Genomic DNA, 15,133 nt, shown 5'->3' with positions numbered 1-15,133 from the left:
ATATTCCTGTTGAATTTGTATTCTGAATAATGATTTTATTTTAATTTTTTTTAGCTGTCAGAGAGCAAGAAGAAGCTGGAGGACGATGTCGGAACTATAGACGGCCTGGAAGAGACGAAGAAGAAACTGCAGAAGGACTTTGAGCTGGCCAGCCAGCGACTGGAAGAGAAGACCATCGGTTTTGAAAAGATGGAGAAGACAAAGACCCGACTGCAGCAGGAGCTGGATGATCTAACTGTCGACTTGGATCACCAGAGACAGATCGTCTCCAGCCTGGAGAAGAAGCAGAAGAAGTTTGACCAGGTGAGTGCGTTTTGTTGGGGGTATTTGCTGGGTTTTACAGATATTTCTTACTTTGGAAGCTTGTCTCAGATGTATTTTTAAATGCTATAATGTAATCCTTACAATTCACAAATAAAATGTTCATAAAATGCTGATCCGCACTCTTGACGCCCTCCTCCTCTGCAGCTGCTGGCTGAGGAGAAGAGCATCTCGGCTCGTTACGCTGAGGAGCGTGACCGCGCTGAAGCTGAGGCCAGGGAGAAGGAGACCAAAGCTCTGTCCATGACCAGAGCTCTGGACGAGGCGCTGGAGGCCAAAGAGGAGCTGGAGAGGGTTAACAAGCAGCTTCGTGCTGAAATGGAAGATCTGATGAGCTCCAAGGACGACGTGGGCAAGAACGTGAGTGCCAGGGGTCAACAGAGCATGTTTGATTTGCGAGGACAATTGAGCAGTACTCTCACCGATCCTCCTCTATATCTCTTCACCGTCAGGTCCACGAGCTTGAGAAGTCCAAGCGTACTCTGGAGCAGCAGCTGGAGGAGATGAAGACTCAGCTGGAGGAGCTGGAGGACGAGCTGCAGGGCACAGAGGACGCCAAGCTGCGTCTGGAGGTCAACATGCAGGCCATGAAAGCCCAGTATGAGAGAGACCTCCAGGGCCGGGACGACCAGAACGATGAGAAGAAGAGAGCGCTGGTCAAGCAGGTGCCGGATCACACTCAACATCATCACAACAACACTTTTAACAACAGTTGAATCCAAGCCACACTAATGACTTGTGCTGGCTCCCCATCAGGTGCGAGAGATGGAGGCAGAGTTGGAGGACGAGAGGAAGCAGAGAGGTTTGGCTGTAGCTGCTAAAAAGAAGCTGGAGATGGATTTGAAGGATATAGAGGGTCACATAGAAGGAGCCAACAAGGCTCGAGACGAAGCCATCAAACAGTTGCGCAAGTTACAGGTACGGATTTTGATGTTTGAATCGCCAGTCAAAGCACTCCCATTCTAAGCGCTACACTAAGCAGCATAATGTTTCATCCTGCAGGCCCAAATGAAGGACTACCAGCGAGAGCTGGAGGACGCCCGCGCTTCTAGAGATGATATCTTTGCCATATCCAAGGAAAATGAGAAGAAACTCAAGAGTCTGGAGGCTGAGATTGTACAGCTACATGAGGTACAGGACAGTGATGTTGCAGATGTTTGTTGTGTCACATGGTAGCCACTGTGCATAGTACGGGTTGGAGGGTGTTGATTTATGTTTGATAGGTCTTTGTATTTACTGTATATTCACGATAAAGTATTGAACGGTCCCTCTCAGCATTATGATGCACAAAGAAGTACTCGTGTTTTAACCTTTGACTTTTTTTTTCTGCAGGACCTGGCAGCATCTGAGAGGGGTCGGCGCCACGCAGAGCAGGAACGGGATGAGCTGCAAGATGAAATCTCAAACAGCACCTCTGGAAAGTCAGTTACATTCATCTGTCGACAGATTGCATATCTGTTTATGTTTCTTTTAATCTGCTGTTATCACAATCTTACCGAAGTGAGTTGGGAGCAGAGCGAAAAGCATCTACGCTAACCTCTTTAGTAGCCGCCATTGTTGTTTAGAACAAACAGTCGGTGTCATCAGGCCCGAGCTGCCTGTAGCTCCTCATAGGACACCGATTGGTCCGTGCGCTGGCTTATCCGACTCAAACGCATTTCTTGAAACCTGACAAGATAGATTTTTGAGTCTCGTGTGATCTCATTGACATTGTGAGATTCCAAATATTACTTAAAGACCTTTCAATTCCTGAGCCCTCAGGATAATCTTTTAGAAGACATTGTTCAGGGTCAAAAGAAAGATTTTAACCAATAATTTAACGAACCAAATCAGAAACCTTCTCATACAATTATATTTGGAAACTCCCACATGCTAGGAAGCAAAGAGTCCCTGTGCTCGTTATCTTTAACTCTATATCTTTGTGTGTCAGGTCCGCTCTGATGGACGAGAAGAGGAGGCTGGAGGCTCGCATTGCTCAACTGGAGGAGGAGCTGGAAGAGGAGCAGGGGAACATGGAGCTACTCAACGACCGCTTCAGAAAGACCACTATGCAGGTGAGGGTCTTCTTCAATGATCATCTTAGTTCGTCCCTATTTTCATTGAACTAATATTACATCGTTCCATTTGTAAGAATTCTTTACTAGCCTGTGCAAAATGATCAATGACGTGAAGTTCCCTTGCCTCTGCTGCGCCTCAGGTGGACACCCTGACTACAGAGTTGAGTGCCGAGCGCAGCACCGGCCAAAAGAGCGAAAACGCTCGCCAGCAACTGGAGCGTCAAAACAAGGAGCTGCGGGCCAAGCTGGGCGAGCTGGAGGGTTCTGTGAAGAACAGATTCAAGGCCTCCATCACTGCCCTGGAGGCCAAGATAGGACAGCTGGAGGAACAGCTGGAGCAGGAGGCCAAGTGAGAATTCAATACACCGTCCTCCTAGTTTGAACTAGCAGTTCAAAAACTATCAGGCTCAAATAAGAGATCAATGGAAACACATTTACGGCTTTAGCTGAAACGCTAAATCTGGCTTTGCTTCTCTAACCTTCACTCGTTCTCCACTGAAGGGAGCGAGCAGCCGCCAACAAGACTGTGAGAAGAACCGAGAAGAAGCTGAAAGAAATCTGCATGCAAGTGGAGGATGAGCGCCGCCATGCCGACCAGTTTAAAGAACAAGTACGTCTGACACTGTTGACGTATAACAGTGTTACACTGATGTAATTAGAGTTTTGCAAGAATTTGCCACAGTTCGCCATTCGTCAAAAAGAGATCAATCACTGTGTTTCGAACTCTGGTTACTGGTATTTTTCCTTCTCATCTTCTCCATTTACATGCATTACATTAAAGGGACATTTCTTTTACTCGTTGGTGTGTCTGTGTGTGAAGGTTGAAAAGGCGAGCTCTCGCATGAAGCAGCTGAAGCGTCAGCTGGAGGAGGCTGAGGAGGAGGCCACGAGGGCCAACGCCTCACGCAGGAAACTGCAGAGAGAGCTGGACGACGCCACCGAGGCCAGCGAGGGTCTAAGCCGCGAGGTTCACACACTCAAGAACCGCCTCAGGTACGCCGCAGCAGACGAAAGCATCCGGGACATTCACAATTGAGCATTGACTGTATTGTGCCTGCGACAGCCGAGGCTGACTCATTAGTCCGCTGACTCATTCCGTTCTTCTTGGTTTGTGTTTGTTAGATGACATGTAATTCTAGCAGAGGTTTAATCGGCCAGAAGAAGCGGAACCACTTGTGTGGATGTACAGAGCCTTTGAAGAAAACGTATAAACTAAATTAGGCATATCTAAGTAATACAAATAAATAATAATAATATCAGATTTCATTTATTTGCCTCAAGAAAGCATATTGGACACAAAAAACTTTAAATCAGCGATGTGTTGAATATAATAAACATTCAGGAGCATTAGAACACTGGGCTTTATTCATGAAACCTGAGTGGGAATGAGTTCAGATTTAAACCTTTTTGCTTTTTTTACCTCCGGTCCTCTTCCCCCTGCAGACGCGGCGGCCCCATCAGCTTCTCCTCCAGTCGGCCAGGCAGACGCCCGCTTCAGGTGGAGGGAACTTCCTTGGACCTCCTGTCCGATGATGAGCTGGAAAACAAAATCACCGACAACAATGCCAATGAGACTCCGGCGCCCCAGCCAGAGTAGAACGAGAAAGCCTTAACTTTTGCTCTACGCATCGACTCTCAGTCCCAACAGTAATGCTTAGATTTTCCCAACTTGGAGAAAACAAATCTTACAGTAATGAGCCAAACACACGCAGCATGATCTAGGCAAAAACTCCTTACTCCTTGACCCTAAACCTTAGCACGCACCAGCAGTTGGACCCCCAACGCTCTCCTTACCGCCCCGCTTAGAGTTGTGAGAAGCACTGCTCTGCCTTACTCCTCCTTCTCAAGCTGCAGGGCTTTGATATATTATACAATAGCAACTTCCATCATTGAGTATAGACTACTTCAGTAACCTGAATGGGGGATGAGCTGCCTCACCGATATAAGTGCTTTTCTTTTAAAATAATGCCCACGTGCATAAATTGTTGGCCCGCTCGTACAGAGACAAAATATATGATCGTAATTTAAAATGCTTCCAAATGCTAAAACATTGGAAAGGAACAGATTATTATGAAAGCAAACAACTTTCTGACTATTTTTGCATCTATCTACAGTATGCCCGTCATATGAATCAGTTTAGTTATGTTAGTTGAACTGTAACTGCATAGTATTTTTCCAGTCCTATGCTAGGATTGTTTGCTTGCATATGAATATAGAAATGTGACTGTAAGCTGCCGCCGTCGCCTCGGCGCTACAAGACGTTGCTCTTCTGACAGTGTTTTTTTTCTAATGATGATGTTTGACAGTAGGTCTGTGTTGACTTGTAATTATTTGGTGCGAGAGCTGAAAGCAGCGATCACGCTCATCTTCTTCTGTGCCTTTCCCCCCCCCCCCACTCATTTAAAAACTCAAAACCCATTTATGCCACATATACTGTTCATATACTGACCCATGCCTAATTTCAATATTCAACAAGTTGCATTTGTAATGAACTATGAGTGAGGAACTGATCTTCTGTCTTTCTATGTCCTGCTACAGTTTCTATGTTACCACAATGATTGACATGAACAAACCGTGCGGGGTTCTTTGTAGATGGGTGCTATGACTTTTCTTATTGTTAACTTTTATACTTTTTGAGTTAAGATTGAAAAACAATCCAATAGACACCAACTGTATTTATATCTCTGCTATTGTATACAGTATAAACTCCATTCATAGTCAAAATGCTCAGTATTGCACATTGATCAGCTGTATCTACGCTAATTATCATGACATGTACAGTTTGAGTTGTTAGGAGCCATATGATACATTAAAGTGTATGGAGCCCAATTCACTCTGAGTCCTACCTCCATTCATTGAATCAGTCCTTGACGCCATGTACATTGGTTGAGTTATCAGCCATCACATTAGTCATGTCATCCATTTTCAAACTTTGGCAGAAAAATAATGCCAATCAGCATCAACATTTTGGGTGTTTTACCAACGACTGGGGACTGAGGAATCCAATGCGGCAGCTTCACTCCTCTGGGATATTCCTATAAGCCGCCACGACCCCGACGCTTCAGGAAAGGTTTCCCAGGAAAATGCTTCTTCAGTTCTCATGTTTCTCTTTCCCCCTCCTTTTCTTCCGCCTAGTAGTCCAGGTGTGACTGTGTTTAGAAACTGATAACTCAGAAGATATTTTTGTCACAAGGAGGTTTGACCATTTGCACTGTTTCAGAAAAAGGAAGATAAAACCAGATTGAATAAGCCAGTGCTAGAAAGAAGCTCAGTACATTTACACAAGAACTGTGGCAGTGCTGTCATTTCTGCTACTTTGTGCTTTACATTTCAGGTGGAGATATTGTAGTTTTTATGCACATTTATTTTCAACATCTATAGTTACTGGTTACTCTTTTGAGATTAAGATTTTTGATCGAAGAAAAAGAGATGGTGAACTTATAAAATATAACTCATTGTTAAAGATTAAACCGGTGGATCCCGATCTCTTTGGCTTGTGACATCTTAAAGAAAGCAATGTCCACACTGGGGATTTGTTTGTAGTTCCATCACCGCCCATTACGTCAAGGTGACATGCTTTACTATGATTTTATTCAACATGCTATAGCGTGTCGAATAAGTCATAGTATAGCTGCTATAATATGACTTTTTTATGACTTTATTCAACATGATATACTATGACTTTTTTCGACATGCTATACTATGGGTACATCCCAAGTCTCTTAATTGCATCCCCATTTCCCTTACTTGTGTCTTTTCCTTGCATCTTAGTCCCTCCCACCAGGGACGCATGGAGAGACGCAAGGAAACCATGCGAGGAGAGAGGAAGCGAGGAAATATGTTTCAACGGAAATGAGACGTCTTTTCTTCAGTTGCATCATGTGAAGCGACATCTGTTTCTGATGACGGCTGGATCAGCTGTCAGTCGGCTTTAACAGCTGGAGAGACTTTTGATGGAGTTTGTGTCTATACTTTGACTTACACTAATAAAGACATAGTTGTCATCTCTGTAGCCTGTTACCTGTTTAACTAACTGCATTGTGTATTTATACTGTGTTCTGTGTCCTGCTTATAAGCGCAGGATCGATATCTACCGAAGGAATGCGTTTGTCTTATTAATTATTTGCATCTATATGTTTTGAAATTCTGATTGTGACGTCATTAATAAATAACCGAGAATATGTTTATGGTGTTTTTTGAACACAGGAATTATTTTGTTAGCCGAAATTTTTCAGGTTAAACTTAAATGATATAACCCGAGACTGAGGAATGATCAGCCTCAGGTGACTGAATAGAAAAGATGATAAAGGATGTAAAAAGCTCTCTCTGACTTTAATATTGTCCATAATAAAAGTTACTGCAGGAAATATCAGATCATGAAAAGACAATTCTTTCTAATAAATGAAGAAAATTGTTTGAAAATTGTCGTTTTGTTGTTCAGACCTACAATGAGAATATATTTAAACCAGATGGTAAATCATCAAACAAATCAAACATAAAACTTGAGTTTAATCTGTAATCTGTCGTCCCTCTGGGATGAAACTCAGTTCGATCAGTTGCAGGATCAAATAAAATTCAACATGCTATACTGTGACTTCATTATGACTTTATTCAACATGCTATACTATGACTTCATTATGACTTTATTCAACATGCTATACTATGACTTTATTCGACATATTATACTATGACTTTATTCGACATGCTATACTATGACTTTATTATGACTTTATTCGACATGCTATACTATGACTTTATTCGACATATTATACTATGACTTTATTCGACATGCTATACTATGACTTTATTATGACTTTATTCAACATGCTATACTATGACTTTATTATGACTTTATTCAACATGCTATACTATGACTTTAATCAACATGCTATACTGTGACTTTATTCGACATGCTATACTATGACTTTATTCAACATGCTATACTATGACTTTATTCAACATGCTATACTATGACTTTATTCGACATGCTATACTATGACTTTATTCAACATGCTATACTATGACTTTATTCAACATGCTATACTATGACTTTATTCAACATGCTATACTATGACTTTATTATGACTTTATTCGACATGCTATACTATGACTTTATTCGACATGCTATACTATGACTTTATTCGACATGCTATACTATGACTTTATGATGACTTTATTCGACATGCTATACTATGACTTTATTCGACATGCTATACTATGACTTTATTCGACATGCTATACTATGACTTTATTCAACATGCTATACTATGACTTTATTATGACTTTATTCGACATGCTATACTATGACTTTATTCGACATGCTATACTATGACTTTATTCAACATGCTATACTATGACTTTATTATGACTTTATTCAACATGCTATACTATAACTTTATTCGACATGCTATACTATGACTTTATTCAACATGCTATACTATGACTTTATTCAACATGCTATACTATGACTTTATTATGACTTTATTCAACATGCTATACTATGACTTTATTCGACATGCTATACTATGACTTTATTCAACATGCTATACTATGACTTTATTCGACATGCTATACTATGACTTTATTCGACATGCTATACTATGACTTTATTCGACATGCTATACTATGACTTTATTCGACATGCTATACTATGACTTTATTCAACATGCTATACTATGAATTCATTATGACTTTATTCAACATGCTAAACTATGACTTCATTTGACATGCTATACTATGACTTTATTATGACTTTATTCAACATGCTATACTATGACTTTATTATGACTATTCAACATGCTATACTATGACTTCATTATGACTTTATTCAACATGCTAAACTATGACTTCATTCGACATGCTATACTATGACTTTATTATGAATTCATTCAACATGCTATACTATGACTTTATTATGACTTTATTCGACATGCTATACTATGACTTTATTCAACATGCTATACTATGACTTTATTTGACATGTTATACTATGACTTTATTCGACATGCTATACTATGACTTTATTCAACATGCTATACTATGACTTTATTCAACATGCTATACTATGACTTTATTCGACATGCTATACTATGACTTTATTCAACATACTATATACTATGACTTTATTCAACATGCTATACTATGACTTTATTCAACATGCTATACTATGACTTTATTCAACATGCTATACTATGACTTTATTCGACATGCTATACTATGACTTTATTCAACATACTATATACTATGACTTTATTCAACATGCTATACTATGACTTTATTCAACATGCTATACTATGACTTTATTATGACTTTATTCAACATGCTATACTATGACTTTATTATGACTTTATTCAACATGCTATACTATGACTTTATTATGACTTTATTCAACATGCTATACTATGACTTTATTCGACATGCTATACTATGACTTTATTCGACATGCTATACTATGACTTTATTCGACATGCTATACTATGACTTTATTCGACATGCTATACTATGACTTTATTCGACATGCTATACTATGACTTTATTCGACATGCTATACTATGACTTTATTCGACATGCTATACTATGACTTTATTCGACATGCTATACTATGACTTTACTCAACATGGTATACTATGACTTTATTCAACATGCTATACTATGACTTTACTCAACATGCTATACTATGACTTTATTCAACATGCTATACTATGACTTTATTCAACATGCTATACTATGACTTTATTCAACATGCTATACTATGACTTTATTCAACATTCTATACTATGACTTTATTCAACATGCTATACTATGACTTTATTCGACATGCTATACTATGACTTTATTCAACATGCTATACTATGACTTTATTCAACATGCTATACTATGACTTTATTCAACATACTATATACTATGAATTCATTATGACTTTATTCAACATGCTAAACTATGACTTCATTTGACATGCTATACTATGACTTTATTATGACTTTATTCAACATGCTATACTATGACTTTATTATGACTATTCAACATGCTATACTATGACTTCATTATGACTTTATTCAACATGCTATACTATGACTTTATTCGACATGCTATACTATGACTTTATTCAACATGCTATACTATGACTTTATTTGACATGCTATACTATGACTTTATTCGACATGCTATACTATGACTTTATTCAACATGCTATACTATGACTTTATTCAACATGCTATACTATGACTTTATTCAACATGCTATACTATGACTTTATTCAACATACTATATACTATGACTTTATTCAACATGCTATACTATGACTTTATTCAACATGCTATACTATGACTTTATTATGACTTTATTCAACATGCTATACTATGACTTTATTATGACTTTATTCAACATGCTATACTATGACTTTATTCAACATGCTATACTATGACTTTATTCAACATACTATATACTATGACTTTATTCAACATGCTATACTATGACTTTATTATGACTTTATTCAACATGCTATACTATGACTTTATTCAACATGCTATACTATGACTTTATTCGACATGCTATACTATGACTTTATTCGACATGCTATACTATGACTTTATTCGACATGCTATACTATGACTTTATTCAACATGCTATACTAGGACTTTATTCAACATGCTATACTATGACTTTATTCGACATGCTATACTATGACTTTATTCAACATGCTATACTATGACTTTATTCAACATGCTATACTATGAATTCATTATGACTTTATTCAACATGCTAAACTATGACTTCATTCGACATGCTATACTATGACTTTATTATGACTTTATTCAACATGCTATACTATAACTTTATTCAACATGCTATTCTATGACTTTATTATGACTTTATTCGACATGCTATACTATGGCTTTATTCAACATGCTAAACTATGACTTCATTCGACATGCTATACTATGACTTTATTCGACATGCTATACTATGACTTTATTCGACATGCTATACTATGACTTTATTCGACATGCTATACTATGACTTTATTCAACATGCTATACTATGACTTTATTCAACATGCTATACTATAACTTTATTTTGACTTTATTCGACATGCTATACTATGACTTTATTCAACATGCTATACTATGACTTTATTCAACATGCTATACTATGACTTTATTCAACATGCTATACTATGACTTTATTCAACATGCTATACTATGACTTTATTCGACATGCTATACTATAACTTTATTATGACTTTATTCGACATGCTATACTATGACTTTATTCAACATGCTATACTATGACTTTATTCAACATGCTATACTATGACTTTATTCAACTTGCTATACTATGACTTTATTCAACATGCTATACTATGACTTTATTCGACATGCTATACTATGACTTTATTCAACATGCTATACTATGACTTTATTCAACTTGCTATACTATGACTTTATTCAACATGCTATACTATGACTTTATTCGACATGCTATACTATGACTTTATTATGACTTTATTCGACATGCTATACTATGACTTTATTATGACTTTATTCAACATGCTATACTATGACTTTATTCAACATGCTATACTATGACTTTATTCAACATGCTATACTATGACTTTATTCAACATGCTATACTATGACTTTATTATGACTTTATTCGACATGCTATACTATGACTTTATTATGACTTTATTCGACATGCTATACTATAACTTTATTATGACTTTATTCGACATGCTATACTATGACTTTATTATGACTTTATTCGACATGCTATACTATGACTTTATTCAACATGCTATACTATGACTTTATTCAACATGCTATACTATGACTTTATTCAACATGCTATACTATAACTTTATTATGACTTTATTCGACATGCTATACTATGACTTTATTATGACTTTATTCAACATGCTATACTATAACTTTATTATGACTTTATTCGACATGCTATACTATGACTTTATTCAACATGCTATACTATGACTTTATTCAACATGCTATACTATGACTTTATTCAACATGCTATACTATGACTTTATTATGACTTTATTCAACATATTATACTATGACTTTATTCGACATGCTATACTATGACTTTATTCAACATGCTATACTATGACTTTATTCGACATGCTATACTATGACTTTTTTCGACATGCTATACTATGACTTTATTCGACATGCTATACTATGACTTTATTCAACATGCTATACTATGACTTTATTCAACATGCTATACTATGACTTTATTCAACATGCTATACTATGAATTCATTATGACTTTATTCAACATGCTAAACTATGACTTCATTTGACATGCTATACTATGACTTTATTATGACTTTATTCAACATGCTATACTATGACTTTATTATGACTATTCAACATGCTATACTATGACTTCATTATGACTTTATTCAACATACTATATACTATGACTTTATTCAACATGCTATACTATGACTTTATTCAACATGCTATACTATGACTTTATTCAACATGCTATACTATGACTTTATTCGACATGCTAAACTATGACTTTATTCAACATACTATATACTATGACTTTATTCAACATGCTATACTATGACTTTATTCAACATGCTATACTATGACTTTATTATGACTTTATTCAACATGCTATACTATGACTTTATTATGACTTTATTCAACATGCTATACTATGACTTTATTATGACTTTATTCAACATGCTATACTATGACTTTATTCAACATGCTATACTATGACTTTATTCGACATGCTATACTATGACTTTATTCGACATGCTATACTATGACTTTATTCGACATGCTATACTATGACTTTATTCGACATGCTATACTATGACTTTATTCGACATGCTATACTATGACTTTATTCGACATGCTATACTATGACTTTATTCGACATGCTATACTATGACTTTATTCAACATGCTATACTATGACTTTACTCAACATACTATACTATGACTTTATTCAACATGCTATACTATGACTTTACTCAACATGCTATACTATGACTTTATTCAACATGCTATACTATGACTTTATTCAACATGCTATACTATGACTTTATTCAACATGCTATACTATGACTTTATTCAACATTCTATACTATGACTTTATTCAACATGCTATACTATGACTTTATTCGACATGCTATACTATGACTTTATTCAACATGCTATACTATGACTTTATTCAACATACTATATACTATGACTTTATTCAACATGCTATACTATGACTTTATTCAACATGCTATACTATGAATTCATTATGACTTTATTCAACATGCTAAACTATGACTTCATTTGACATGCTATACTATGACTTTATTATGACTTTATTCAACATGCTATACTATGACTTTATTATGACTATTCAACATGCTATACTATGACTTCATTATGACTTTATTCAACATGCTATACTATGACTTTATTCGACATGCTATACTATGACTTTATTCAACATGCTATACTATGACTTTATTTGACATGCTATACTATGACTTTATTCGACATGCTATACTATGACTTTATTCAACATGCTATACTATGACTTTATTCAACATGCTATACTATGACTTTATTCAACATGCTATACTATGACTTTATTCAATATACTATATACTATGACTTTATTCAACATGCTATACTATGACTTTATTCAACATGCTATACTATGACTTTATTATGACTTTATTCAACATGCTATACTGTGACTTTATTATGACTTTATTCAACATGCTATACTATAACTTTATTCGACATGCTATACTATGACTTTATTCAACATGCTATACTATGACTTTATTATGACTTTATTCAACATGCTATACTATGACTTTATTCGACATGCTATACTATGACTTTATTCGACATGCTATACTATGACTTTATTCAACATGCTATACTATGACTTTATTCAACATGCTATACTATGACTTTATTCAACATACTATATACTATGACTTTATTCAACATGCTATACTATGACTTTATTATGACTTTATTCAACATGCTATACTATGACTTTATTCAACATGCTATACTATGACTTTATTCAACATACTATATACTATGACTTTATTCAACATGCTATACTATGACTTTATTATGACTTTATTCAACATGCTATACTATGACTTTATTCAACATGCTATACTATGACTTTATTCGACATGCTATACTATGACTTTATTCGACATGCTATACTATGACTTTATTCGACATGCTATACTATGACTTTATTCAACATGCTATACTATGACTTTATTCAACATGCTATACTATGACTTTATTCGACATGCTATACTATGACTTTATTCAACATGCTATACTATGACTTTATTCAACATGCTATACTATGAATTCATTATGACTTTATTCAACATGCTAAACTATGACTTCATTCGACATGCTATACTATGACTTTATTATGACTTTATTCAACATGCTATACTATAACTTTATTCAACATGCTATTCTATGACTTTATTATGACTTTATTCGACATGCTATACTATGGCTTTATTCAACATGCTAAACTATGACTTCATTCGACATGCTATACTATGACTTTATTCGACATGCTATACTATGACTTTATTCGACATGCTATACTATGACTTTATTCAACATGCTATACTATGACTTTATTCAACATGCTATACTATGACTTTATTCAACATGCTATACTATAACTTTATTATGACTTTATTCGACATGCTATACTATGACTTTCTTCAACATGCTATACTATGACTTTATTCAACATGCTATACTATGACTTTATTCAACATGCTATACTATGACTTTATTCAACATGCTATACTATGACTTTATTCAACATGCTATACTATAACTTTATTATGACTTTATTCGACATGCTATACTATGACTTTATTCAACATGCTATACTATGACTTTATTCAACATAATATACTATGACTTTATTCAACTTGCTATACTATGACTTTATTCAACATGCTATACTATGACTTTATTCGACATGCTATACTATGACTTTATTCAACATGCTATACTATGACTTTATTCAACTTGCTATACTATGACTTTATTCAACATGCTATACTATGACTTTATTCAACATGCTATACTATGAATTCATTATGACTTTATTCAACATGCTAAACTATGACTTCATTCGACATGCTATACTATGACTTTATTATGACTTTATTCAACATGCTATACTATAACTTTATTCAACATGCTATTCTATGACTTTATTATGACTTTATTCGACATGCTATACTATGGCTTTATTCAACATGCTAAACTATGACTTCATTCGACATGCTATACTATGACTTTATTCGACATGCTATACTATGACTTTATTCGACATGCTATACTATGACTTTATTCAACATGCTATACTATGACTTTATTCAACATGCTATACTATGACTTTATTCAACATGCTATACTATAACTTTATTATGACTTTATTCGACATGCTATACTATGACTTTATTCAACATGCTATACTATGACTTTATTCAACATGCTATACTATGACTTTATTCAACATGCTATACTATGACTTTATTCAACATGCTATACTATGACTTTATTCAACATGCTATACTATAACTTTATTATGACTTTATTCGACATGCTATACTATGACTTTATTCAACATGCTATACTATGACTTTATTCAACATAATATACTATGACTTTATTCAACTTGCTATACTATGACTTTATTCAA

General features: G+C 35.2%; 1 protein-coding gene across 2 annotated transcripts in view; it reads left to right on the top strand.

The window, feature by feature from the left end:
• The window catches only part of LOC306709695 (myosin-10-like), a 48,622-nt gene extending 43,451 nt beyond the window's left edge, over positions 1 to 5,171 (top strand). For both annotated transcript variants that reach the window (XM_079177947.1, XM_079177946.1), the window contains 11 exons: positions 55 to 303; positions 469 to 681; positions 774 to 986; positions 1,078 to 1,239; positions 1,324 to 1,452; positions 1,654 to 1,742; positions 2,252 to 2,375; positions 2,519 to 2,727; positions 2,880 to 2,988; positions 3,199 to 3,371; positions 3,822 to 5,171. In XM_079177947.1, the coding sequence (XP_079034073.1) occupies positions 55 to 303; positions 469 to 681; positions 774 to 986; positions 1,078 to 1,239; positions 1,324 to 1,452; positions 1,654 to 1,742; positions 2,252 to 2,375; positions 2,519 to 2,727; positions 2,880 to 2,988; positions 3,199 to 3,371; positions 3,822 to 3,975 (1,824 nt within the window). In that variant the 3' untranslated portion in view covers positions 3,976 to 5,171. The remainder of the gene's footprint in view (positions 1 to 54; positions 304 to 468; positions 682 to 773; positions 987 to 1,077; positions 1,240 to 1,323; positions 1,453 to 1,653; positions 1,743 to 2,251; positions 2,376 to 2,518; positions 2,728 to 2,879; positions 2,989 to 3,198; positions 3,372 to 3,821) is intronic.
• The last annotated feature ends 9,962 nt before the right edge of the window (positions 5,172 to 15,133 follow it).

Source organism: Pholis gunnellus (genome assembly GCF_910591455.1).
Source record: "Pholis gunnellus genome assembly, chromosome: 17".
In the NCBI taxonomy this organism is placed as follows: domain Eukaryota; kingdom Metazoa; phylum Chordata; class Actinopteri; order Perciformes; family Pholidae; genus Pholis; species Pholis gunnellus.
Note: the sequence above shows the minus strand (reverse complement) of the source record. Positions and strands in the feature narration are given on the sequence as shown.